The 27054-nt window shown below is 41.3% G+C and overlaps 3 protein-coding genes across 4 annotated transcripts; 1 reads left to right on the top strand and 2 right to left on the bottom strand.

The window, feature by feature from the left end:
- Positions 1–1591: 1591 nt before the first annotated feature.
- On the bottom strand, positions 1592–13894 carry fmnl1a (formin-like 1a). Its single transcript, XM_053443279.1, has 25 exons — positions 13299–13894; positions 10150–10233; positions 9707–9793; positions 9540–9613; positions 8970–9053; positions 8743–8886; positions 8032–8140; positions 7771–7847; positions 7589–7682; positions 7155–7229; positions 6963–7073; positions 6160–6309; positions 5972–6073; positions 4813–5422; positions 4579–4703; positions 4281–4483; positions 3943–4177; positions 3777–3845; positions 3616–3696; positions 3402–3531; positions 3153–3316; positions 2969–3070; positions 2781–2876; positions 2580–2694; positions 1592–2490 (listed from the first exon to the last, which is right to left on the bottom strand). The coding sequence occupies exons 1-25, from the start codon at positions 13482–13484 to the stop codon at positions 2426–2428; spliced, it is 3372 nt and encodes a 1123-aa protein (XP_053299254.1). The 5' UTR covers positions 13485–13894; the 3' UTR covers positions 1592–2425.
- Positions 13895–15156: 1262 nt separating this feature from the next.
- Positions 15157–23154, top strand: mlx (MAX dimerization protein MLX). 2 transcript variants are annotated; one of them, XM_053443305.1, is made up of 8 exons: positions 15157–15264; positions 16669–16705; positions 16853–16942; positions 18794–18903; positions 19012–19114; positions 19524–19623; positions 20537–20738; positions 21272–23154. In XM_053443305.1, exons 1-8 carry the CDS (start codon positions 15226–15228, stop codon positions 21326–21328), a joined length of 738 nt encoding a protein of 245 aa, XP_053299280.1. In that variant the 5' UTR covers positions 15157–15225; the 3' UTR covers positions 21329–23154. The 2 variants fall into 2 exon arrangements, with proteins under 2 accessions (XP_053299280.1, XP_053299279.1); XM_053443304.1 differs by having other exon boundaries at positions 15180–15264; positions 16666–16705.
- Positions 22637–26744, bottom strand: psmc3ip (PSMC3 interacting protein). The gene is made up of 8 exons (XM_053443306.1): positions 26617–26744; positions 25778–25878; positions 25593–25682; positions 25362–25473; positions 24998–25143; positions 24843–24896; positions 24382–24441; positions 22637–24265 (listed from the first exon to the last, which is right to left on the bottom strand). Exons 1-8 carry the CDS (start codon positions 26633–26635, stop codon positions 24209–24211), a joined length of 639 nt encoding a protein of 212 aa, XP_053299281.1. The 5' UTR covers positions 26636–26744; the 3' UTR covers positions 22637–24208.
- Positions 26745–27054: the final 310 nt, after the last annotated feature.

The following is a 27054-nucleotide window of genomic DNA, read 5'->3' as shown; positions in this document are numbered from 1 at the left end:
TTATTATCTGCTCCAGTTGTTGCACCGAGTGGCTTTAAGTAGCAGTCGAGCGGAAAACACAAGCTTTGTTTAAAAACCACCACGACGGATCAAAAAGGGAATAACATCTGTCCGCCTGTATGGGGTGTTTCTCAAATCTGAGGCAGAGCGAGGAAAAGCGCATTGAGATTCACCTGACTTTAAATATCGCAACAGGCAGCACACGCCATATTGAAATATAACGTACCTGTGATGATGTCCTCCAGAGCGCCGTCCTTCCCTTCGCGGACCTGCGGCTTCACCTGTCTTTTCTTCAGCTCTGCTATCAGGTCCATCTGGGGCATCTTGGGCATCATAGGCCCCTGGGGGAAATTATATTATATTAAAGACATTACAGTTTCAAATTTATAATTATCTCTTCCTTTGCCATTGTATTATTTTTTTTTATATATATATAATGAACCTACATTCTATAGTATGTAAATGAGGTTTTTACATGAATGTGTGGATGTTCCAAAATCTTGGCATCGAAAAAGCAGAGAAAAACTAAATTGACTTGTAAATAGGCCGAGTCATTCCTAGCGAGTTCAACAAATTGTTATGTCCAAAAGAAGATGTTTTATGAATAAACTATGACGATGGGTACAAAGTTATATACAAAACAATGCATGTATAGTTTCAAGCAATCGCACGGTGCAGTTGAAAAAATGTTGTCTCCATGTTTTCTCAAAAGGAAATGAGAACGAGAGGAAGAGGAAGGTGGTTGTCTATGTTAGAGGTTTACAAACATGAAGAATGACGACATTATTCTGGTATCTGTGATGCGGGCATGTTCAGTCTTACTGTGATGTTATGTGGTGGTGATGACGATGAAGATGATGATGATGAAGATGATGACGATAGAGTGCTGAATGTTTAAGAGTTTGAAAAGCTGGAACGCAACCCAATCCACAAAAGAGTGATTCTCCCATTTGTAGAGTAGTGTGACATAAGAACAAGAATAACACAGAAAATAGATCTATAATATAATGATATATAAATTTAAAAGCCTACTGATACTGGAGATACTAATTTATCAGTGTGGATGCCATGATATTCTGTGAGATGTGTGTGTTTTTCCTGTGAGAAGACGGCAGGCAGTTGAACCTGCCTTCTTTTGTACATAACTTGCTGTGATTGTGTGTCCAATAAAGTGCAGCTCTCTTGTACAGTGCTGGCATCTGTGTTTGCTTTACACTGACTTCAGAAACGATCTCATCTTCGGCTTCAGATCATGTGGATACAAACTGGATGTTGCATATGTTCCTTTCATACACCCATAATCTATACCACTTATACATTTGAGGGTTGTGGGGGGGGGCTGCTTATTCCCAGCTGACATTGAATGAGAGGTGGGATACAACCAGGTCTCCATTCGAACACATATGGTCAATTCAGAGTCTCCAATTAAAACCTAACCCGTATCTTCATGTCTATGGATTAATGGAGGAACGCCCAACAAAAAGCCTTCAGTGACACCAGGAATCGAACCAGAAACCTGCTGTCTTTGAGGTAAAGTGCTAACCGCCGCATATGAGAAAATACAAATACAGTTTCAGCAATTTAAAACACATTTAAAAAGTCACAATGTTCTTTTTATTTAGAAAGATATGAGGCATTACATTTTCATTGCCTGTTGCATTAAAATACCAAATAGTTCCAACTCTATTTACAGAACAAATACACTAAATGTTGCAAAAAACACATGCAATTTTGCCAATTAGATATTCGGATATAACTGTATATGCAGAGCACTAAAGTGCATCTCTTTTGTACAGAGTTTGCTTCACACTGTAGCCATAAACTGTGGAGGTGGCATTTGAGAAAATGCAAATACAGAATCAGTGGTCGGTGGTTTTTAACCAAGATGTAGAAACAAGGACACTGACTGTTGCATTTATGTTTTTATTTACAGGACCAATTCACTAAAGAATTGGCAAAAATTCAAGATGCTATTTTGCGCACATATTTATTAAAAGTGTATATGCAGAACACTTTAAAATGCAGCTCTCTTGTACAGTGGTGATGTCTGAGTTTGCGGTAGAAATTATTGCATCTTTATTAGCATTAGAGAATGTAAATGGAAACTGAATGTTGCAGATGAAAATGTCCAAATACAGAATCATGGTTATAACAAGTTTAATTTTAAAATACAGTCATGGATTTTTCGTTAGACAGGAAACATCTCAGGAAGATTTTGTAAGACTTGGAATCAGACTGCTGCACTAAAAAATATCAAAAAGTTCCAACATAACTCTATTTACAGAACAAATGGTCATAAGACATGATGCAACTTTGATATAAATGTATATACAGAACTGTTAAAACATTGTTATTTTTTCTGTATGCTTGACTGGGATTCCAGGTACATTTCCTATAAGTCAGATAGGCTTAAATCCGATTTGGCTCAAGTGTCCTGACGCTGCGTTGGGCGTCGAACATCTGTCCGCCTGTATGGGGTGTTTCTCAAATCTGAGGCAGAGCGAGGAAAAGCGCATTGAGATTCACCTGACTTTAAATATCGCAACAGGCAGCACACGCCATATTGAAATATAACGTACCTGTGATGATGTCCTCCAGAGCGCCGTCCTTCCCTTCGCGGACCTGCGGCTTCACCTGTCTTTTCTTCAGCTCTGCTATCAGGTCCATCTGGGGCATCTTGGGCATCATAGGCCCCTGGGGGAAATTATATTATATTAAAGACATTACAGTTTCAAATTTATGATGCATAATTCTTCAACACTGATCCTCAAATCTCTTACCTTTTGCATCCCTGCCTTGTTTGGAGATGGCGATTCCTTTTCCTCACTGCTCTCAGTCTCCATTTTCTTTTTCTGCTGGATATCTTGCTGCGCTGTCTGTGTTTAATCCAGAGGCAAAACCAATTCAATTTCAAATTTCAAATCTCACCACGTCGGATAAAAATCACAAACCCGGCAAAAGTGCTCACCTTGTAGGCTTTTATGAGACGTACGAACGTCGGGAAAAACATGGAAGGCTGCGTGGTTTTGGGGTTCTCTCCGAAATACTCCACCACGGAGCCGTAAGCCTCCTGGAGAGAATGCATGTGTGTGAGCACGTGATACGATGCTGTTCAGGGTTGTGTGTAAGTTCGATGAGAGCTATGGGCTAACCTGGGCTGTCTTGCTGTCTTTGATCAAAGACTCCAGCTGCTCACAGTTTGTCTTGATGAATTCCTTCAACACGGGGCTGTCATCCTGCACCAGGAACTCCTTCTTGGTCATCTCCATTCCTCGTTCTAACGAGCGGATATCCTGAAGAATGCCGTCGAGGGAAACTGGCAAAGAAAGAGGAATCAGTTTAGCACCGTTGCAGATTTTCTATATAAACCAGCTCTATAACCCGAGTGTGTCTTTGTGTACCAAGCGCTGCCTTGTCTGGAAAGTGTAGCTCGGTGTGGAAGTTAGCCAAGTCGGGGTATTTATCCTGGATGATGTTGGTGATGAAATGCAGCAGCGTCTGCGAGCGGTCCGTCGACTTGGTCTCCAACAGCTGAGAAGCACATTATTGAAAATGTTGGTTGTCGAGGTCATCTTGAAATGAGAAAAAGTTAATCTAGGGACAGAATCCACTCACAAGGTCCAGACTCTGCAGCCGGAAACCGTACACCCCACCTCTCTTACTGCTGTTCATATAGTTACCGAAGGCGAGGACGATCTGAGGGGGAAACACACGAGATGACTTATTCGAACCCCGCACATTTGGAAACCACATCAGTACATACGTCTTTTACTTACTTCTAAAATCTTTTTCAGCTTCAATGAAGACTTGATGGACATGGATGCAGAAATGATGGAGTTTAGTTGCTGTGGACCACAGAAAAAAAATACACAAAATCAACACATCTGGTTAAAATCTCAAGTCTGTTCTAAACCAAAGCCGCAGCACTTTTGACAAACTGACCGGCTGCAGGCGCTTGACAGTGTCCGGGAAATTTCCCATGAACGTGAGGGTTTTTATCCGCTGGCTCAGACGAGGAATCTTCCCAAAGCGCAACATAAACTGGTCCTCGTTGGCCAGTTCCTCCAGCGGGCGGCCGTCCTTCTCGTAGTTAACCAGCAGCTTCATCTCAAAGTCTGACGGTATGAAGTGCTCGAGCAATTCCAGGAAGTCTATGGACAGAGTCTCCTGGTCGTACCTGTGCAAAACAGTAACACCACATCAGCTAGAGGGTAAGAGAAAGAGCGATGAAGAGGATATGAATCTGTTTAGTGAAGATATTTTCAAAAAGAGGAATGTACGTCTCGATGGCGGTGCAGATTTTGTCTGGAGTCATTCCTCCCTTGCGTAACGTGATTGCCAGATTCTTGGCCTTGTTGACCTCAAGCAGGGACGTCTTGCTGGGGGCCTTCTTGATCGACTTCTTCTTCACATTGGACAAGTCTGTCGGATTAGTCTGGGCCCGAGTCTTGAACATTTCCTCAAACATGTCCATGTTCAGCTCCTGATGTCGACACAAGAAGAGACAGAGAAAATCATTTCAATGTCTCATCTCAAACTGAAAGTAGGAAAAGGAGAATGGAGGATGCTTTTTCTTACCTCTAAGACCTGCTCATCATCTATTTCATTGAAGACCGTCCCCAACACCTGGTTCGGTTTTAAGGGCTGCCAGTTTAATAGAGGCATTCTGCACTTGGTCTGAATGGTCTTCTTGCTCTTTAACCCTGAGGAAACAGGAGAAGATCTGATTAAATAAAGATTTTTTTCTCATTGTTTGCTTCCAACTCGGGAGGGTTTCTTTCTCTTTTCAGATTCTTCCTCCAAACCCCTTACCAAATTGAGCGTCTGGAGCTCCGGGAGGAGGCGGGGCTCCACCACCAGGCGGGGGAGGTGGAGGTGCGCCTCCAGCACCAGGTGGCGGAGGTGGAGGTGGTGGTCCAGAACCAGGTGGGGGAGGCGGGGGTGGTGGTCCAGAACCAGGTGGGGGAGGCGGGGGTGGCGGGGGTGGCGGGGGTGGCGGTCCAACACCAGGTGGTGGAGGTGGGGGTGGTGGTCCAGCACCAGGTGGGGGAGGAGCTGGAGGAGGCGAGGCAAACTGCGGAAGAGGAGGTGCTGGTGGAGGAGAGGAAGGAAGGCCGGACACTGGGAGGGCTGAGTCGACTGAGTCACTGGGCTGAGAGACTGGGATGTGCTCGGGGGGTTGGACGTATTCGACCACAGTGACGGGCACCACCTGGATGTCCAGACCTCCTGAGGCGCTGCGCCCCAGTCGGATCAGGCCCTTCTCCTGCAGCTCGTGGACCTTCTCCTCCAGCTCTGAGAGGGTCTGAGGGGTGGAGGAGCTCCGACGCTCCCTGTCTTTCTCCCTCTCGCGGTCCAGCTCTCGCTCTCTTTCTCTCTGCTGCAGACCACTGACCTGGGAACAGGACTCCCGCAGGCTTTCCTGTAAGATATGAACAATGTACTGCAGCTCCACAAAGAGCGTATAATGCACTGTCTGTCTTCAGGCTTTATAAGAGATAATGTACAAATTATAAACATCTGATAGTTGAGTGTGTTGGCATGTCAACATTTACTAATTAGCACAAAACACTACATATAGCTGAGGCTGAATGAAATGCAATTTATTTTGAATATTGCTAAAATATAATTACCTTGTGGTGGAACGCCAATAGTTCATAACATCCCATACTATGAGAAATTCCATTTTAAACAAAAAAATCCCTCTGACGGTGGCGCTAGAGTGAAATCCCTGGGATCATTCACCCTCTTGGACTTGATGGATGTAGCGACACTCATTAATCCATCAAATAGCCATTGTAATGTTTCAGCCTGGGCATGCTGCTAAAGATGATTCAATTTTTCCTTTCAAATTACAATTATTCAAATAAAGTGAATTGCCACTCTTTTGGCCTCATTATAACTAATCGCTGTGCTTTGGTTGGCTAATGAGTCTTATTAAACACTGTTCATGTCAGGGAGCAGCACTTACTTTGAGCAGCTCCGTCTCTTTGGTCGCCTGCATGAGCTGCGTCTCTAGTTCAGATAATCGGCCTGTCGCCTGATCCTCGATCTCCTGGAGCCGAGTACTCAGCTGCAACACAACGCACAACAACACCAATTTAACATCACAACATCAGGAGTCCGAAGTCCCTCTGGTTGTAAGAGCTGGCTGCTGACCTGGACGTTGTGTTCCTGCAGCTCGTCCACATGCTCCAGAACCCCTCCCCTGCTCTCAGCGTCCTCCAGCAGGGCGCCCACATCCAACACGTTGTCCAGGTAGGCCTGGATCTGGACCTGCAGCTTCTCGCTCTCGGTTTGCCTCAGACTCTAATGCACAAAGACATTTAACGAGTGACTTATTATACGAATACACCAACTTATATTAAGTATCATTAAGAATAGATTCCTGCACGTTTACAGTCATAATATACATATTTACAGGGTATACTTCATATTGTTCAATGGTGTGAACACGCAACAGCCACATGCTGACATGTCAAAGTGTTACAAAGCGACGTTTTCATAAAATGCAAGTAATTCACCATCTTGCTCTGTTTTTGGTCTCCACCAGCTACTGAGGGACATATTCAGCATATTCATTTGGTGCTGATCAGGTTGTGTCATTGTCACAGCCTCCATGTATTTAACTATTATACTTGGGGTTAACCGAGGTTGCTGTTTTGGTTCGGGTTGCTTTCACTCTTTTTTGGAAGTTATCCGCAACTTTGCTTTTATAGATTTCCCCTTTTGTTCTATTTATTTCTTGGCCCATTTCCCTCCTTTTGTTAAATCATTCATCTTCATAATAAACAACTTTTACATTAACCAACATCTGGTTTTATTTAGCTTCCCCTATCCCTCATGAGTTGTATCAGTCAGCATAACATTGTTGTTATACAACTGCGCCTGCAGCAGCTTTAATCACATTGTCCTTGTTGGTAAACAATAGGTTACGCTGACCACTTTTAACAAATACTCACCTCCAGATATTTGTCCAATCCATGGTGAGTGAACTCGTACTGCAGATGCACACGGAAGTTCATGTTCTCCACCGAATGGACCACGATGTTGATGAACTGCATGCACGCCACCTGGAGACAGACACAGTGGACAGTTACATCTCAGCTACACCTGCAACTCAGCAGCCAGGAAATAACCTGTGTAGACTTTACCATGAAGTCAATGTTGCAGTCGTCGTTGATGAAGTACTCCATGAGCTTCTCAAAGCGGTTCCTCTCCTTGCTCACCTGAGAAAAAGACATAAACTGATCTGAATATGCATTTTAATTGTTGCCCACACGGGGGAGTAGGGGACAATACATGCTAAATAAATTATTGTTATTAGGCTTCATCAGTCAGCTTAAACCTGTACATTCTTAGCTCCGCACCAGATTTAGCGTTTCACCCACAGACAGGCATGACTGTTTTACTTGTGCTAAAATTATGACCACAGTGCACGTGAGGGGTAGAGTGTGTCAGTTCCAGGGTGAGTAATGGAAGAAGGGAAGTTTGAGACAAAAGGTCGGACTAAATGAATAACAGTCAAGTGATGCCACATATCTGGGTGAGGTCATATTACTGATACATTTTTAAAAAGTCTGTTCACCTCTTTGAAGTTGTCAAAAGCAGAGAGAATGATGTCGTGTCCTCCTCTGACGAGACACACGGCCGCCAGCAGCTCCAGGACGAGGGCTTTGGTTCTGTCGCAGCACAGGAGAGTGATGCTGAGAACTCCGGATACAGAGATAGAACACACACGCACGTTGACCGACACACAGACGCACTCACCTGGGATTCCTGCTGTTGAGACTGAGGGTGATCTCGTTGACGCAGCGGGGGTGAGTCATCACCTGGTTGAAACCAGACTGAATACGAAGTGGGAAGTGAAAAGAGAGATGATTTGGTTAAAGATTCAGAGAAAGAGGAAAAACTAGTCTGAAAATGACAAAGGTTAAATGTCTGTAAAGTGAAATAGACATGGCAAAAGTGGAATTATGACAATCCCCTCCCAGTTCTTGTAAGTATGAAGTAAGTATGTTCAGACTCTACCTGGTAGTTCATGATGGCTCGCAAGCACATTATGCACACATGCACATCATCTCTCTGGTTGGACGAATGGGACTTTTTGTTCATTTTGTTCACCAGAGTGGAGCTGATTCTGTGGATCACAAATTGCACACATGATTTGACACTTGTCACTCTCCGTGCAGGAAGTTGGAAGTTAGATACAGAACCTGCAAAAACAGGTAATCATAACACGACTTCCGCCAGAGTTTGGAAGTCGTGTTATGATTGTTGTTGTCTCGAATTTAAGAGGAACGTATAGAGAGCATAGAGTGGGATAAAGACATATTGATTTAGTTAAGTTTGTTTCATATTTCATATACTTTATTTCACACCACTTCATTTGATTTTTTGTCGAACATCCAAGCACAATTCCGGATTCCAGAGGGTGCACATTTAAGTAATTCGTTGTTTACTGTTAGCTCTATAGCTACACAGCATATGGTTTGAATAATTGTTGCTTTTTCAAGACAAATTGTAATATTTATTTTTTAATAGACTACTGGTAGGACTTCAGGGGCCAATCAGATTTCAGCTAGAGCCAGTGAGCCCTGGATCTGCCCCGGTCATTACCCTACCAGGATTACAACTGTATGAGATGTGAGTTCCTCTTTAATAAGATTCATGATGTGAAGGGCGCTATATTTACAAATGTGTGAGTGCCGGGGACTGTGTACAGCAAAGAAGTCTTCTTACCTCACAGTCAGCGCTCGGGCAGCTCTGGTCATCCCATGTGAATGGGAGACGCTGGAGCTCTTGGTCAAATCTTCCATGGACCTCTCTGCTGGCTTTCCTCTGTCCGACAGGGTGCCGCCATTTTCAACGCTCTCCACGTCGAACCTACAGAGGAACAGAAACCCAGAATAAATCGTGATAAATAAAAAAAATTATCTGCATTGGATTCTGAGCCTGCTGGTACTCACGAGGCGTCACTTTGAGCATGAGACAGATACTCCACCAGGACACCCAGACCATTGTTCTGCTCGTCAAGAAACTCTTCGGCCCATCTACACAAAAAGACCCAAAGCAGAAGAAAGATAATGAATTACATTTCTCAGATTCCGCGCTGAGATTGGATGTAAAGCAAGACGATGTAACATTTGAAAAATGAAATAAAATAATACTTCTTTTACTAATTAAATGTTTAAATCACAAGAAATAAAACCATTAGCACATGTTGCTCTTTAATGTTTATTTTTGATAAAATAATCAAACTAAAAAAAACTACAAAGTACTAAGGTGTGTAAAAATACAAAATGTTTACTAAAAGATGACATATAAAGATGAAAAATCTAAAAAGAATTAAAATTATATATATTTCTGGACAAGACAAAAATTAATATAAATATAAATCATCAACATAATCAACATTTTTATTTCAATAACAGTTTTCTAAACAAGTTTTAAAGGTTGCAACCGGGTCAACCAAACCTCAGGTCATATCAAATCGTCACAAACATTAAGTAGGATCCGTCTAAACTCAACAAACTCACCCAATGTGATTGGTGCGGAGTGAAATCTCCAAATCCTTAAGAACCTGAGTTGCATCTTGGATCCTTTTCTTCAGCTAAAGAAGCAGAACATGTGAGAGTTAAGACACCATTGTAGAACACTAGAGCTGTGTTATACATGAGAAAGGAGGATGATGCTTCTCTCTGACCCTGCGGGACACGCCTCCCTGATCCTGGTAGAAGCTCCTGATCTTGGTCAGGTACGTGGATGGGGGACTCTTCACCTGGAAACGCTCCTGAGAAAGAAATATTAACACAGAACTGAGTCGAAAAGTTACTTTTGACAGTGAGTTTTAACAACAACTCAAAATTCATGACAGGTAGTCACTGGAAACACTTGTGGGTGCACAGTTATTATTGGCTCTGTGAATACAAGTGCTACAAATCGCTCTGTCTCCATGCCAATGGCACTATTATCACACGCCACCACAGAAGCTGTGGTGCACGCTTTTCTCACTGCGCTCTGCTCTTTATCACATATCCACGCTGTTGAGCTACTTTGTATCAACACTTCCACAGTCAAGGTTCCAGTATAAGGATGCTGGATTCATGAAACCAACACATTATCATTTATCAGCACAAACATTCTTACCTGATCGCAGACCAGCTCCCACTTCTTGTCATTGTCATATTGACTCAGTAGCTGCAGTTTATCTGGAGGCAGGTTCATGTAGCTCTGAGAGAGAAAGAGAAAGAAGGGACAGTTTCAACTGATCAGGAATCTGAAGTACTTCAACTTTATTTTCTGGTACTCCTTTTACTCTAATTAATAAATGAGCAATAATCTGTCATTTCTACCCCATTGCATTGTCACAAAGCATTTATTAATCAATATAACTGATCCAATCAGAGCAGGCAGGTAACGCTAGACCCCGCCTCCTGCAGCCGCATCATCGCTGGTGATGAAGAAGCAGCTGAAATGGATTCAGAGGCCGAGACCAAATTGGTGTAGTAGACCTTTGCATTAGGGACTCATTTACTTGAGCGCATTCGTGTTTTTATTTGTTGAGTAAAATGTTGGCGAACTTTATATGATTCTGAGTAAAAGTATATCACATATTTCATAATCTAACGACCCCTGTGGTATTTTCTTCATCCTTCCTGCTCATGCAACGATATTAAAGTTTTCAAATAACCACAACAGCACTTTCAGTGTAAAACAAGAGGGCGTTCAGTACCCGCCGGAAATACGGATGACTCAGTGTTTACATGAGTGTATTGATGGTTGCCAGTGGGTACCATGTACGTCAGAATACAAATAAATATTCAACTAATGTTAGAGCCTTTGAGTGTGTGTGTGATGATCAAATGTCAAATGTTATCCTGGAATACAACCTTTACTAAAGATTAAATAAAAGCATGTGTATAAAATTTAGAAAGGGCAACACCACTTAAAACCATTTATATTTATTGATTGGTTTCATTCCTTTTTTATTAATATCAAAGTTAAAATATTTACCATTGCAGTTGCTTATATAGACTATTAACTGGAGATTAAACTATTATCTTCCCCTTATTACAGTTCTCAGAACTGTATGGAGGGTTTTACACATATGAAGAACCACACCCATTACACACTCTTTTCTTCTCAACATCTAAGGAGGTGGCACGTTAGTAACCTCACAGTTTCCATTTTAGTTGTTACCTTCAACTTACAGTAAACTGTTTGACTCCTGGAAGAAAAAGGTTATCTCCCTCATTCAAATGGCTTTAAGAACTAAATCATTTGATGTGGTTCTCAAATGGGGGTCCGCAGACCCCTGGGGCTCACACTGGGGATCTGTGAAAACCAAAGCTGCGTTTTGACTGCAGTAACTTTCCCATTGAACAATAAGGAAGCTTTGCAGGAACTATTTCTGTTTCCACCGCAGGGACCAGGGTGTAATCTGGGTAAAACTAATTTACCCCTGAAAAAAAGTACAGGGTCTGGTGTGTTTTCCTTGTTCGCACGTTAAATGAATAGTTACATTTTTTATTTTATTCATAACCACATTATCTCATCTTCCACTGGGAGTTGACCTTAATTCTCCCAGTGTGCAGATAGAAGCGGTGGTTTGCATTTTTTTTTTTTAGTGGTGATAAAAGGAAACAGCTTGTTGCTTTTCTGCTGAGGAGCCGAGAGCTGAGAGCTTCATCTTTGGCGGGGCAGGGGAGGGGTCACACTTTGGGTTTCAAGGTACAACACCTAGTAAGCAAAGCGAGAAAGGTTCCCTCTTTGCGTAAGTTCACTCGAATGAAGACGAGAGGCCATTTCTCATTTTTCTTGTCGAGATAATTATGTGTACTTTAACTGCTTAATTCTACAACTTGAAAAATAAACATTCTCTCTATGAAAGTACCGAATGATATAGTTTGCCAAAAAGAGGAAGTGACATCGTTATTTCCAGGAGAAGTCAACTTATGTTAAAAAATGACACATACATTTTAAAATAAAGACACTGTTTGTGTATAATGTGCACATGCGTACTATTGTCAGCTCTTATTATTACTCTCCTTGGTAACTTCCTGGGTAATTTAACGGGGATATCTGGATGGATGTTGGTATTTTAGAAATGTGTGATGTCTTTTCAGGTCATTTTTAAGGCTATAAAAGATGTATGTCTTTCTTCATCGTAGTTCCAATAAAAAACACACATGTCATAAGAAGAAGAGCCATGTTTGTTTCCTGTAAAAATGACAACTAAATTTCTCGGCTATACTAAGAAACATGCAGTTACTAGTCTGTTAATTTTGTGCTTCACTCGACTCAGTTCAAGCTCTGATTTGGAAAAACGTTCGAACTTGACCCTTCAATACTCAGTGATGCAACACTTTTATGCAGCGTCATAAAAGATGAGATTGAATGTTTTGCTGTCGGTGTTTCCACATGTGAGCAGAGAGCACAGCCGAAGCCGTGGGGTCATTGAAGCTCATTAAGGAGTCAAAGCTGAGGGAGAGTGTATAAAGACCGACTGAGCCAAACTCTGTGTTGATGTTTCACTGCTGCACTGAGTCAACACAGACTCACAGTTTATAGTCCTGTTGCTCTTAATCTCGCTTTTGGAACACAACACATAAAAACCAGATCTTCACCTTGAGTGGAATTCTTCTGTAGTAAATTAAAGACATAAAAACTAATCAAAGATTTATGTGCTTCACTCTCCCTCCAACTTAATCACTGTTTTGTTGCCTTGTGCTTTATGATGTCTCGAATACTTCAAGGTATTTGTTGTGAGGCTCTGTGTTTTCCTGCTTGTTGTAAGACTGTTGAAAGGGTGGTGAAACAGTTGCTTTCCGGTCTTATGCTCTCACTCATGTTTACGTGTTGCTCAACTTCCCCTTTATGCCCAGCTGCCTGTGCATTCACTGATCACCCTGTTCCTGCTCTGAAATCTTTAAAACAAACAACCAAGGACAGTGGTGGTGAAAACTTTCAAACGTTTGTTTCCCTGTACCCACCAGACAAATGGAACTCTAGATTGACAACAAATGAGAAAAGGCAGACATCATATTTAGTCTGTATTCATTTAAAATAGAATTGTTTTCTGGCAGAGTGAATGTTACAAACAGGTCTTCAAACACTCAATACTTTGACAACTTTAAATAACAGACAACAAAATGGATATGGTTTGTTATTTCTGTGCCTCCCGCTTAATTCTCCCAGCTTCCACTTCAAAACCAAGTCAGCATAGGTAACACACAAAGTGCATAATCTCTGTGTTTTTGTGTGCGCCCTCGTGTCTCCCGTGCAGCCACACTCACCAGGACCACGTTGAAGCGCTCCTCCAGCTCCTCCTCTGGGGGCATTGGCAGTTTGGGGGGAGCCGGCTGCTTCTTCTGCAAAGTTGGCGTGGGGTCACTCATCCCTGAACCTGAACCGACTGAGTTCTTGGCCTCACGGCCCTCAGCCTGTTCCTGCTCCAAGGCCCCTGTGGCCGCATTCCCCATCACTAATCTCCAAAGGTAATCCAGTGGGAAAGCTTTACACAAACTCCTTCTCCTGAGAAATCAGTGAATTCCGGAAAAAAAAAGTGGTCACTCCAAGTTACTCGAACAAGCAGGCCTAAAACAAACCAAGTCCTTGGGTCTTGAGTGAGAAGAACATCAAGCCGCTGGCCTACTGCCTCCTCGTTGGTATTGAGGATAGGGTGGGAGATGAGAGAAGGTGCTTCGTCCTCATGTCTATCCTCTCATCAACCTGTCACTCTGTCTACTATTGAGAAGAGGGTAACAAGCGATATCTCTACTCACTTGTTCTCTACGCTACTTGACAGAGAGCTGCTCTGGTGAGAGGGCTGCATGCGTGAGAGGAAGGAGTGAGGTCTGTGACACACTAAGTGACACAGACAGAAACCGCAGAAGCGCAAAAGCAGAAGAGTGACTTCCTGTGCCTGACAGCAACCGAACCTGGGGTGGAGGACAGGGTGCACCTAACATTTTAACTGTTAGGTGTCCTGTGCACGCAGTAGGTGGATGATGATCATGGTTATGATGAGGATAATGATTATGATGATCAGGTAAATTTGGAGTGAAACAAAGCAGGAAGAGGATTGACACATGCTAATCAAGCAGTTGAAGATATAAAATGAAGCACAGGAAACTTCCCTTCTCTTTACCATGAGTCCACTTGCATCACAGTGGATCCATTCATTCCACTGAAGCCGGATTATTTTACATGGAGCTGGGGTCACATTTGTTTAGGCCATTTCCCTTCCAGTGAGGCCAGCATGTTTGTGGCAGTCAGATCAGGTGTAGAAGCACAGTGACAGGGTGGAGATGATTGCCTGACAGCGCCCCTCTGTGTTGTAAACCTAGTACTGCATGTAGGGCTCTTGCATTTGTGGCCTCGAGTATATTGCATTCAGGGTGTTTTAAATCAGGGCTGTGGACATGGATGATATGAGAAGAATTGGGAAGATGTACATTCATAAATAGAAACTTATACTAGTTATATGTGACATTTATGAAATATCTGACTTTTAAGTGACACATCACAGAAACATTTATTAGACATTTTCTCCTGTTATTTCATTGACTGAACTTGCATCAATCAATCAAAAAAATGTGGCTGGGTGAATCTGCCCAAAATGTAATTGAGACCACATTTTCTCAGTTCAGTTGATATCAACAAGTGTCAATAAATATATTTACAAGAAATACAACTTTAAAGCCTTTTGCTATGAGTGAAGGTTGGGATTTTAAACTCTTTATATTATATCCAGTACATTATATATAGTATACTACGGTGAAATGATATCCATTCGTATAAATGTGTATACTCATATTTATATTGTATAACATACCCATCTGTATACTTCTAACAGTCAATGTATCATATCATCTTATCTCATCTTATCTTATCTTATCTTATCTTATCTCATTCAATCATTCAAACCAAGCATGTGTTGCACCTTCTCACTGCCTTGTACAATCACTAAGCATTATATAAATGTATAAGGAGCATTTGGCATAATATCAATTATATTAAAAAAAAATATTTGTGTTATTTTACAAATTGGTATTTTTAGTCGTATTTGGTATTGAGACTTAACTTAAGTGAAGGATGTAAATATTTCTCTCATCACAGAGAGGAGTTCCCTTTTCTCAACTTTCCCCAAGTGTGAGGAGCTGGAATTTACTAGGTGCCCTTGAAGGCAGCAAGGCTATCGGTAATATAAGCACTATAAAGATGACGGACCCGAACGTGTCTCCTGAAGACCACTGGAGAGTAAGACACGTTCACCAGCACTTTCTGTCGACATGACTCGTACCACTGTTGTGTGACGACAGCGACAAGTGACAACGGGTGTTTTGCCCGAAAGTTGACGTTTGTTTCTGGGGGGGCAGAGCTGCGTTAGCTCCGCGGCTAGCGTTAGCTTGTTGTTCAGCTGTTAGCGGTTAGCTAGCCAGTCAAAGTAAACAAAACACCCTGAGAGGGGAACTCGTCTGGTCCATTTACAGCTTGTGTGTTCGGGGGGTGGTCGGGGGGGGCTATGTCTCCGTTCACCGAGCACACGATGATCAGTGTTTTCATGTTGTTTCCTCATTTTAACAGCTCATGCAGGATACAGATATATTGAAGAAGTAACATGTAGAGGTGTTATTCAGCTTGAATAGTTAAACATTAAATTCAAAAGCAGGTGTCTCACATGTCTATTCGAAGTGATCATGTAAATCTGCACGTTTGGGATATGAAATGAAATCCACAGCTTTATTATTGCTTATCTTACACACTCTCTTTTAGAGAATAATATGGTTGAGCTGTCATGTCTAAATGGAGAAAGTGAAACCTTTTAGTCTTTGTTAAACAATGAAAATAGATTTAATTTCCAAATGACATACAACCCTTAACCCTTACACTTGAAAGCATTGACGAAAACTACCTAACTTTGGAAACCAGAAATTCATATGAAAGTGCAGACTTATTGCATGTTATGTAGCATGTAGTTTTGTTGGCTATTTTCAAAGTTAGTGCTGACTGCAATTCAACTGGTTTGAAACATTGATTCATTTGTAATTAGGATTAGGAGATAACTTGGTATCATAAGTACTGATTGAAGCTTTTCACAAGGTGATGTCTGTCCATCATATCTATCATATTACTTTTTGTCACATGTAATCTTCTCGTCTCCGATATGTAAAATAAAGAAACATTAACAAAGCTGTTGACCTTAACTTACAAAGTCTATTTTAAAGGGTTATATTTAATACGGCTTTCTTTTGGTGTAGTTCTTGTTTGATTTTGAGAGGATTAAACCTTTAGTCGCTGTCAAAAACTCTAATCATATAGCAGGTCTAAGTAATGAAATATAACGCATTGTGTTTTACCCCCTGGCAGCATTGATGGAAACTGTTCCGATCTTGAGAAACCACAAATTGCAGTTATTATTGTGCTTCGATGCCCTAGATCCAACATTGCACCTGTGATTGAAGTCGTAATATGTTCCAGCCATTTACCCATGAATCAGTACCAATCAGAGCAATGCTCGGTCGGGGGTTTAGTCAGTTCATCAGACCAGCTAGCTACTGGTTTATTGTCAGTGAATTTAGGGCAGCACAATTCTCCTCTCATGGTTCCACCTCTATTCTCCCTTTTTTTTCCATCTTCTGTTATCTGGTGATGGCGCAGCAGACAGACAGTGCCTTCAGCGACGGTGGCTTTGACCCCAGTGAGTATTCACTCTGTTTGTATCCTGTATTTTGACATTTTATTCGATATTTGAACTGTTACTGTGACCTTGTGTTTCTGCTGTTTCGAGATTATTTGGTTAATCTAGTTCTGGCCTCTTTTTCTTTTGTCCTGTCTTGGTTTGTAGGTTTCTTCACTGAAACAGCCAGAAAGGTTACCGGGGTGTCCAGGGCCAACAGCATTGGCTCGACAAGTGCCTCTTCAGTACCAAACACAGGTAATGTGGCTGTAACAGCAGCGATTTGTCATTGTGGTTTAAAAAAGAATTGGTTCTACATCAAGATTGTGATGTAAATGCTTGCTCACCAACATCTCACGCTGAATCATCTCTCTAAAATGTGTGTACTGTTTAATATAAAAAAAATGTATTTCTTAAAATATATATTTTTTTCTGATTGGATGTTGATTCCTTCATAGAAAAAGTTCCCATATGAGTGAATAGCAAGAAACTCTACTCGACTAGAAAAGCTAAATATAAATGCAGACCATTTACTGATGGTACAATTACTCTAGTTAAATGGACTCTGAGGCTGCTTGTTTCACTTTGCTTCCTGCTTCTAATGAAAGGAAAAACCTGTTCTGCTACTAATTGCTGTTACATTGTTGTCAAGATAATTCCCCTTGTGTCTGGGAAATGACTGACCTTGCTGCCAGAAAAATGTAAAAAAAAAAATTGACATTATTATTATTATGAAAAGCTATTTCAGCATTTGTCCGTACGCCACAGACGGAGGTCAGAGCCATTCAAAGCTGCAGTAGGTGGGATCGCCGGATACGTAGTTGATCGTTTAGTCTCCTAAGGAGGACAGTGAATACTAATATTTTGAGATGGAAGGTCTCTTTTTCTTTAGCCTCTCCCATCAGACAAGCACGGGCAGAGGCACACACTTCATACTGCGAGCCAGCCCAGGCATGTGTCTACTCACGTTGCTTCATTGTATGAATAATGAACAAAATAGATGTTATGTGATACAGACATCTGCTGCACTTAACATAACTGGACAAATAACAAATCACTCAAAACGTGTTTACTGGAAAAAAAAATCTGTTAATTTACATTTAGTAGATATCTCACTCTGAATTGCAGTGCGATGATGGAGTATGTCGAAAGACCAGATGAACACTTAGTTCTCCATGATGACGCTGTTCAGCATTGTTCTTGTTTGTCCACTGTCACCATGGAGATAATCTCTTTGGAGTCATAGTCCATTGCATGGGATGTGCAGGACTTTTCACAAAGTAGATGTAGTGTATTTTGAAGAAGTTCGACCTTCCCACAATCCACAGGTTCCTGAATTTGAAAAGTAATACCACCTATGCACAGTTGTTTCCAGATGGTATTCAGAACCAGCCTTAAAGGGGACATATTATGCCCATTTTATGCCCACAGTTGATATGGTTCCTTGGGTTCTTAATGAAATGTCTGTAGCATATCTTGGTCAAAATACCACAAGGATCATTTAAAACAGCACCTTTTTACCCTGTCTAAAACAGCCCTCCTCAGATTGACCTGTTTTGAGTGCCCCGCCCCCCTCACCCCCGGTGAGCCTGGCTGAGAGAGCCCCAGCTCCCCAGCGCAACCCCACAGTGGGAGCTTGAGCTGGCACAGCAGCGGCATCCTTTCACACTTTTGAGTCAACGTTTAGAGGTGTCCCGGGGGTCCCTTGTTTATGCGGCTACTTAAATGTCTGACGGGTAGCAGCAGCGAGCTATCGCGAGCTAACGCTAGACGGTCTCCACCGGCCCGGTTAGCTCGCTCGTCCAAGGCCATGTAGCGAGACTCCCTACATGGGCATGGTGTGACTATGACGTTTATTTCGGTCGTAATCCCATTCGACGCAATCTAGCGTATCGTTTCTGACATAGAGGAACCACAACAAATCTTGGGAGTTGTTTTTTTCCAGAGTTTATGGGACGGTAGAAATGCCAGATACCCAAATTAATGTGTAGAAGCACTACAAAAGTGGAATTTTTCATAATATGTCCCCTTTAAGTATACCACCTTTAGGCTAGAATGTGACAATCCATAGCTTATCTGATCTGAGATTTGTTCATTGTTTTTGAACAGATGATGAAGATAGTGACTACAGACATGAGCCGTCATATAAGGACTCGTATAAAGATCGACGGAGACACGCGCACTCCCAGGCTGAGCAGAAGCGTAGGGACGCTATCAAGGTAAAGCCACAGTACCTTGAAGCTGATCTCTGCGACCTATTTGAAGTCTTGAGTTGTGTGATTTTTAAACTTGATATCCCTGACTTTCTTTTTGAAAAAAAACTTTAGAAAGGTTATGATGACCTCCAGGCAATAGTTCCAACCTGTCAGCAGCAGTCTGACTTTGCAGTGGGAGCACAGAAAATCAGCAAAGCAACCGTCCTGCAGAAAAGTAAGATGTGATGTTGTCTTATTGGATGAAGTTATGGGTAGTTAATACATCATTAGACAATTGTCTCCATCAGTTCAGAGTTTTTCTGTCAAACTTAGCATTATTACCAAGTTGTTATTTAAAACCCCATATCACAAAAAACGGCAGTGTTACCAGTTTATTTCTCACTCCAGTCATTTGTCATAATCTACATGCATGCTGCTTTTAGCCTCTAATCACAAATACAGTTTGACAGGCTCATTAAGATATATATGCATGTCTGGTTTTCCTTCACAAGGAGAAATAGAAGGGGGAATTCTATTTGGTGGAGGGATAAGACCGAGGTAGATGAAAACTTGTTGAATTGTACGTGAGTTTTTGTGCAACGAATAAGACCCTGACTGATGCATTTCTTTACTTTGTTTCTCAGCAATTGACTACATCCATTTTCTTCATAAAGAAAAGAAGAAGCAAGAGGAGGAAGTTAATGTATTAAGGAAAGAAGTGATGGCGTTGAAGATCATGAAAACGTGAGAAAGCTGCTTGCGGGCGCCACAATCTTTCACACAGATGCACGATATATATATATTTTTTGGCAAACTAATGCATCCCTACTTCAAGGCAAAAACCCTGAAATGATATCTGCTTCATTTGAATTCCGAAGTCTTGAATGTTCTGCATCCAGACAGATGAAAAGATGGATTTTTAAAAGAAATGCTGTGCCCGCACAAAAAGAGAACTCTCTCGAGTGAGAAATGCTTTGATAGGAGCCCTTACACAGCACAAATAAAGTTACTATCAGATCTGAGAAATACGAGGAATTGCCGTCGACTAAAAGCTGTAAATGCTGCATTTCTTATCTGTTACATTTGCTGTGGAGGATTACTGTTTCATCCAGTGTATGAAGAGAATAGATCAAGCTAATCCTCTTTTTTTTAACAGCTGTAACCATAAGGGCGCTCTAACACCGACCTTGTTTGGTCCAGACTTTCCAGTTTATTTGTAAACAAACGTAACAATTGCGAAAGGTCCCTCGGGACCACGGATCAAACAAATGATTGTTAAGATTGTCTTTTTTTGTAAGTTGAGACAGAATCTAATAAGAGAAGAAGCAGGAACAGCATCAGACGATAGAATGTTTGAGCTATGAAGGCTTTCATTTGGCACATTCAAAAAATTGTCGAGTACTGTGGCTGAAGTTGGTGATGCTGGTAGAGATACTCTTATGATATTGCAGTGGTAAATTAACGAAGGGAGCTGGTTCCTTCAAACGGAAAGACGGATTTTTTTTACCTGACAACATGCTGAGGTCGGACACGCGCCTGTCGACCAACCAATCAGTACAAAGTATAGGTGGACACAGCCCACCTAGGAGATGAAATGAAATATAAACAAAGACATTTCAGACGTCTTTCAGTCAAAAGTAATTGTCTTCTCTAATAGGAACTACGAGCACATAGTGACGGCCCACCAGAACCACCCACAGCAGGGAGAAGATCAGGTGTCGGACCAGGTCAAGTTCAACATTTTTCAGAGCATCATGGATTCTCTGTTCGTGTCTTTCAACAACTGTGTGTCGGTGAACAGCTTCCAGGAGCTCTCCGCCTGTGTTTTCAGCTGGATCGAGGAGCACTGCAAGCCACAGGTACGGAAACAGGAGTCATTGTATCGCAGATCAGGTCAAATACTGGGCTGTCATGATTTAAGATTATCTAAGTCAATGGAATTCACATTACAGATATTGGCAGAGCATCTATGCCAAGTTTGAATTCAGTTCTTTGACAGAATATCTTCTTCTTTTGCATGATCATGAATAACACTTGGAGATGTTATCAAAGGTGGTCAAAGAGGGTTTATGTGATCATAGATGGCTCCCCTGTTCCTTGAATGTATTAAATTATTGTATCATATCAAAATATAAAATGTCACTTGCCCTGCTATGGTTTTAAGTCTGCCTCTTTCGTATATAATGAACACGTGACGACACAAGCACACAGTTACTGCATCACAACAGAAAGAATTGGAAATGTTAACAGAAATATATTATCAAATCAGTATATACATTTTTTTATTTAAATATTCTGATTATCATCACTATACAGGTAAATCCCAACACCTCTATTTGCTCTGTTTATGTTCAGATAATCATGCCTTTGTGCTTCCTCGGCTCTCTCCCAGACGCTGAGGGAGTTTGTGGTCGGAGTGCTCCGGCAGCTCAGCGGTCAGCTGTATTGAAACCTCTGGACTCATCTCCCAGTTCGTGGGACTTGTTCCGGCCTCTCAGGGTGGACACTGCTGTCAGCCTCGGGGCCACAGCACAGCATTTACACTCACTTCAGCTCATCGGTGACTGCCTGGCTGCATTAGAATTACCTCAACACCCACTGTGGGCACAGATGGAAAAGCTGCATTGGCTTGTTTGAGATAACATTCTGAAAGTGTACATACACAGAGAGCCTCGGCCTCATCCGCCTCAGCTGACGATTCATTTTTCTTACTGTGGTTTTGCTACGAAACGCATGAGGAAACAGAGCTCAGGGGTCAAAACAAATGTAAGTCTGCAAACGAATGTGTCGTGTTGAATGCATTAAGCCTTTAGTTTAGTTTTTTGCAGTAGCTGCCTGAGTAAACCTCCCTCTGTGTCCCAACAAGCACAAGTTTGTAGTTTCATGCTGAACCAAAGGGCTCCTCTCAGCCACACCACTCCTGAACCACAGCAGGCCATGGAGAATACTCCACCACTACTGTTCTACTGCAGGGTGACCGTCACCTCTCCTAACCGAGCTCTCAGGCTGTTTTCAGATTTCTAGCTTTAGTGACACAGACTGTGAAGTTTTTATCAAAGCGGCTGTGACGAGCCGACAGAGATGCTGAGATGGCATGGGTGGCCGGCGTTCCAGTTTGACTGGGGATCAGGGCAACTGGTGATTTGTGGTCTTAATTCCAGATTTTGTCGGACGCAGACTCGTCATTTTCACAAAGCGCCTGTGTCAAAGTGCGGTGATATAGTGACGGCCTCGTTGAAATAAAAATCAAGCCCAAAAAACATCATAAGTTAATGGAATGTGTACGTGTCAACATCACGTTGAGACAATAATATAAATCATGGGTAAAAAAATAAACAAAGTGTTACAAATTTTAACGGGATTGGAAATGACATGGCGATGTGTATTATTCATAACTCCCTGTGCCTTCTATGAACAATGAGCCTTTAGTTTGTGAAGCCTGTTATTAAGTATGCAGCACTTCACCGGGTTGTTTTGTGAATATGACGAATCTGCAACCAACCAGCAACAACTGGAATACAGCCAACAAATCACCAGTTGCCATGATCCCCAGTTAAACTGGTTTGTAATGAGGCAGCATTCAGGTCTGAACTGTATATCATTGTTTATATTCAGTTTATGGACTTTGACGATAATTGCGTTACACAGCACATTGTGAACAGATCCTGTTCATTGACACGCAGTTATCCAGTTGCAGTTGTACATGTTTTGTTTTATTCTGAAGAGGATTTTTAATTACAAAGTGTTGATTTTACAGTTTTTATCCTGAATCATAAGAAAGTTCTGTTGTTTTCATACAAACATTGTAAATGCTGTTTATTGTCGGTGACAGTGGCTTTTGTGCTGAGTAACAGTAGAAACTATGTGATAGCATTTGTCCGTGATTAGAAAAGCTTTTATATTTTACTATTCAGGACTGTTAACACCAGTCACAGGTTCCAGGAGAGATCCTGAACAGTCCAAACATAGATCTACAGACAATCTGCAACGAATGGAAACAGTTGATTTCTAAGATGACAAATCAGATTTTTAAATAGTTTTGTTTCTGTAGTTACTTTTCTGTTGTTTCTTTATTCACAGGGAAACAGATCTCTGGTGGTTTTCTTTCAGTAGTTGTACAAAAGCCATTTACACTCACAGGTGACTTCATGAGGTTTGCCTTTGGAATCAATCATGATTCAATACACCAGCTCTGCCTTTGCTTACAATAATAATGTCAAGTAATTGTGATGATACTATCAAGAAGTAATGATATAAATAAATGATTATTGTTGAGGTTGTAGTTGGAAGTGGTGTTGAACTGAGTTTGAGGTGTTTTTACTTTACAGGTTTAAACAGAACACAGTCCAGTGCAACACCATAACCACTATGAGTTAAAATAATCTGACAGGCCCGTCGCCTGAAATTCAATTAAGCTGCAACCAATTCTACACACTCAGATTTCAGTCCATATAAATATGATTTATTTTCCAGCAAAATCCATTAACTATTCCCTGAGAGATTGGCAAAAATCTCAAAAGAATTTAAAGATAAGGGAAAAGAAAACTCATGGATCTGCCCCTTTGTCTGGATCGAAGTTCTGTGGAATATTTTCTGTAGTTTTAAACATAATCCTGCTGATAAACAGACTGTGGTGAAAATACAACCTCCTTGTAAAGACTTTTTATATTGGATGACATTAGATTTTACAAGTGCACCCAATAGATTGGCCACCCCGTGTATATGACAATTGAGAGTGTTTTTAACCTGTAAATAAAAAAAAGTATCTGCGCAAAATACATTTTGAAAATAAAGTGAGCAGGTAAACAGTGGCCTCAGTCTCTGCAGCTGATGACCCCGAAAAAACCTCCAGTGTTTTTAAGAAAACTGAGAAAACCATGAGTTTGATTGTGTTGTAAGAAATTCTCAGCATCAAATGTTCATGTTGTGAAAATAAAATAACTTTACCATATGTGCCCCAACACTGAATGAAAAACAGCACAAAGGGAAAAATGGAATGTGAATAACCGTCAATGTTTAATAAAATATGGGCTTTTCTTTTAACAGTTTTCTAAACACATGGCAGAAACAACAACAAACATAAGAACAAAGAATATAATAGTGAATGAAGTAATTGCCATTTTCATTCTAGACATGTAGGGCATCCCTGAGTGCTGTAACGACAATACATAGTGTATAAATATTCTATAAAAAAGCTGTTGTTCCAGTAGCCTTTTATCAACCTGTATAATTTGTTCAAAAGAAAGGCTTTAAATAAAATGTGCCGTGGCCCAGGTTGTTCTGACGTGTAATCTAAAGGCTTATGATGAAGGAGCAGAACAAGCTTCTCTCAAGTACTCGGAACAACCACCTTGTTGTCCTCGTCCGTCTCGACTCCGACTTCATCCTGTAAGAGAAGCACCAGGTTGTTCCTTAGTGAAGAAGAAGAAATGCTGCCACAGAAACCAAACATCTAGGGTTGTCACAAACGTAAGAAACTTTTTATGAGCTGCTTTCACTCACTAGGAACTCCTTCTTGCTCTTAGGATATCCCTCCAGGATCGAATTTATCATGTCGGAAGCCTTAAAGAGAAACACACAGAGTTCAAAACTTAACAATGAGAATGACAACAGATGTTTTCAGATCTAAAAAGCTCCCTTATAATTGTGTTTCCCTACTGCTTGTACTACTAGGAACAAAATGTAGATTTTTTGTTTCAATATTTATAAAATGTAATATTTAAAATGTGACAGTACAAGAGCCACAGTTGTAGAACATATAATGTGGCACCTATTTAAAAACCTACTCAAAATGTACATTTAGGCCAGCAACTAACTTTTTGCTATTAATATGCAGATGTTTCTTGGTTAATGGTTTAGTTTGAATGAAAATGACATGCACAATTTCTCAGAGGCCACGCTGATTTCTTCAACACACTTATCAAATTCAAGAAGCTAGAAGCAGAACATGTTTGTGACATTACCAATCGCTTCCTCTTTTTCCACTCTTTCACGTAAACTGTCCGCTCTTTGTAAACCTGTGAATTAAAATATTACGAGGTTATCGTAAATTCAATATAAAAGATAGAGGAGTAGCTTCCTGGGATAGTGTGCTGGAACTAGAAAATGCACTCGGCACCTTCTCTTTCTCTTCAGGTGTGACGTGATTCGTCGCCGTCTTTATCTTCTCCAGGCGCGCTCTGTACCCAGAACACTCTGCTTTCAGCTCTTGGATCTCTGACTTCATTTCCTCTGCTGTCAGGGAGCTGTTGAGCTCCTTTAGCTCTGTTATCACAGATTTCACACAAGGTTACACAACATCCCGGCTCAAAGAGATAAAGCACCACAAAAACGTTCTTCCTTACAGTTGGACTTCTGCAAAACATTGCTTACACTTGTGTATCAAACTACAACATCCTGTAGCCTAAAACAGTACAAAGTGCTAATATTATGGTACTGAGATGACTCCAAGAAATCATGCACCACGCTCGAGGGTACTCCACCTGCATCTAACTGTTTGCAGCTCTGCGTGAGGGACTGAGCCTCTGCAGCGAGCTCCGAGATCTGACTGTCCATCCCCTTCAGGTCTGTGTCGCTCACATCTGTGAACTGGGCCTGTAGAGAGGGACGGCAGACAGCTTCAACCAGGGCACACATGAATCGTGATAAAAAAACGTTTGTGCACGTTACGTTGAGCCCCACATGGCCAAAGGAAAACAGATGAACACACTAACCTGATCCGCAAAATATATCTTTTGCTTGCCATATGTTTTCTCCTTTATCTTGCCCTCGAGAGCCAGTAGCTCCATGGCTTTGACCACTGCCTGGTGAAATCAGAAAGACACAATCATTTAGTCATTCCAACATGCACGCACACACACACACATCAGTGCCTCTTACAGATGCATTTTGAACTCACAGTTTTGCCCAACCCGTGCTGCTTTTGTAGATTACAGAAGACATCCTGGGCGCTGTATGGCCGGTTCTTCTCATTCAAATAGGCGAGTATTACCGGTGCACCTGTGGATGACAAGCAGGACGATGTGATCATATAATAATAATAATAAACTTTATTTGTATAGCACCTTTCATACAAGAAATGCAGATCTACAGAAATAAATACATACAAATGTATTTACCTACGAGCAAATACACAGACACATTAATGTGATGCATGATAGAATAAAAAGTAAAAACAATAATGCAGGAATCGTAATAATTGATGTTTGAAAGAAGATACTAACTACTCTGAAAACATAAACCAAGTAACAAATGTTATGTACTCTACCATAAACACATTTAGGTGCTTGTTTGTAAAATACACAGATATAAAGTTTCACATTGTTTGGACAATAGTGACCCCTTGTGACTGTTGCATTGTGGGAAACATTGGCCAAATTGCAGCCAGCCATCTGCTTCAGGATCAGTTTGTTGCCCACTGATCTCACAGCATCGAAATCCCAGTACAAAAGTCTGGAGATTATTTTTCAGTGAATATAAAGTCATCTTCGATCCAATGGAACCAGTAACAGGTTGTTGTTACATTCAGGAGAGATGTACCATAAAAGGTGGGCGTATCTTCACGGGAACGTTAGAGAGCTCTGAGACCAGTTAGCTTGTCTTGCTACCAGGCTACGTAGCTAACGTTAGTGGTTAGCTTCTGGGCTAAGCTTTGTAACACATCAGCTGACATGTGGTTCTCTCGCTGCGGGTGAGTCCGAGTCTCCCACTCTGATAAAACGACAACTCTTCACTCACCGTTTTCTTTTTTACTCATCTTCACCTCGTCCGTGTTCAGCTTCACCAACCGAGTCTCCCGCGAAATGTGCGTCACGGAAAAGATCGTTTTTGTGGTAGGATGCGTCACTCAAGTTGAAATCACCCTGATGGGTCAAGTCAGCCGCTGATCTAGTTTTAGAAAAAAAAAATGTAATGTAGATCAAGTGTTATCTTGAGAAATCATGATTTCAATTGTTTATTTGCATTTTTTTTATTATTTGGCGACTTCAATACTTTTTTCGCGAGGTTTACGATATTCGGAAAAAAAGAGCAGAGTGAGAGCTCTAATCTTTTATGTTGTCTCAGATGAAGTCAGTACAGCTCGTTAAGCTTAAAAACATATAATATACAGTATTATATTAATGCATATTCTATATAGTAAATTAACTACTCATTTTGGAAATAAAATACAAACTA

This window comes from Pleuronectes platessa, chromosome 16 (genome assembly GCF_947347685.1).
Source record: "Pleuronectes platessa chromosome 16, fPlePla1.1, whole genome shotgun sequence".
Lineage (NCBI taxonomy): Eukaryota > Metazoa > Chordata > Actinopteri > Pleuronectiformes > Pleuronectidae > Pleuronectes > Pleuronectes platessa.
The sequence above is the reverse complement of the archived record's forward strand: the minus strand, read 5'-3'. Positions and strand labels throughout refer to the sequence as shown.

Bases quoted from the DNA above. Each gene is read 5' to 3' on its own strand.
- fmnl1a (XM_053443279.1), bottom strand. From the start codon at position 13,484: ATGGGGAATGCGGCCACAGGGGCCTTGGAGCAGGAACAGGCTGAGGGC. The intron at 8,141-8,742 runs GTAAGAAGACTT...TGTGATCCACAG, and splicing joins GCCCGAGCGCTGACTGTGAG to AATCAGCTCCACTCTGGTGA. The intron at 6,310-6,962 runs GTGAGTATTTGT...TTTGTGCATTAG, and splicing joins GATTGGACAAATATCTGGAG to AGTCTGAGGCAAACCGAGAG.
- mlx (XM_053443304.1), top strand. From the start codon at position 15,226: ATGACGGACCCGAACGTGTCTCCTGAAGACCACTGGAGA. The intron at 19,115-19,523 runs GTAAGATGTGAT...TTTGTTTCTCAG, and splicing joins AGCAACCGTCCTGCAGAAAA to CAATTGACTACATCCATTTT. The intron at 19,624-20,536 runs GTGAGAAAGCTG...CTTCTCTAATAG, and splicing joins GCGTTGAAGATCATGAAAAC to GAACTACGAGCACATAGTGA.
- psmc3ip (XM_053443306.1), bottom strand. The intron at 25,683-25,777 runs GTGAGTTCAAAA...TGATTTCACCAG, and splicing joins AGCACGGGTTGGGCAAAACT to GCAGTGGTCAAAGCCATGGA. The intron at 24,266-24,381 runs GTGAGTGAAAGC...CTTCTCTTACAG, and splicing joins AGAGCAAGAAGGAGTTCCTA to GATGAAGTCGGAGTCGAGAC.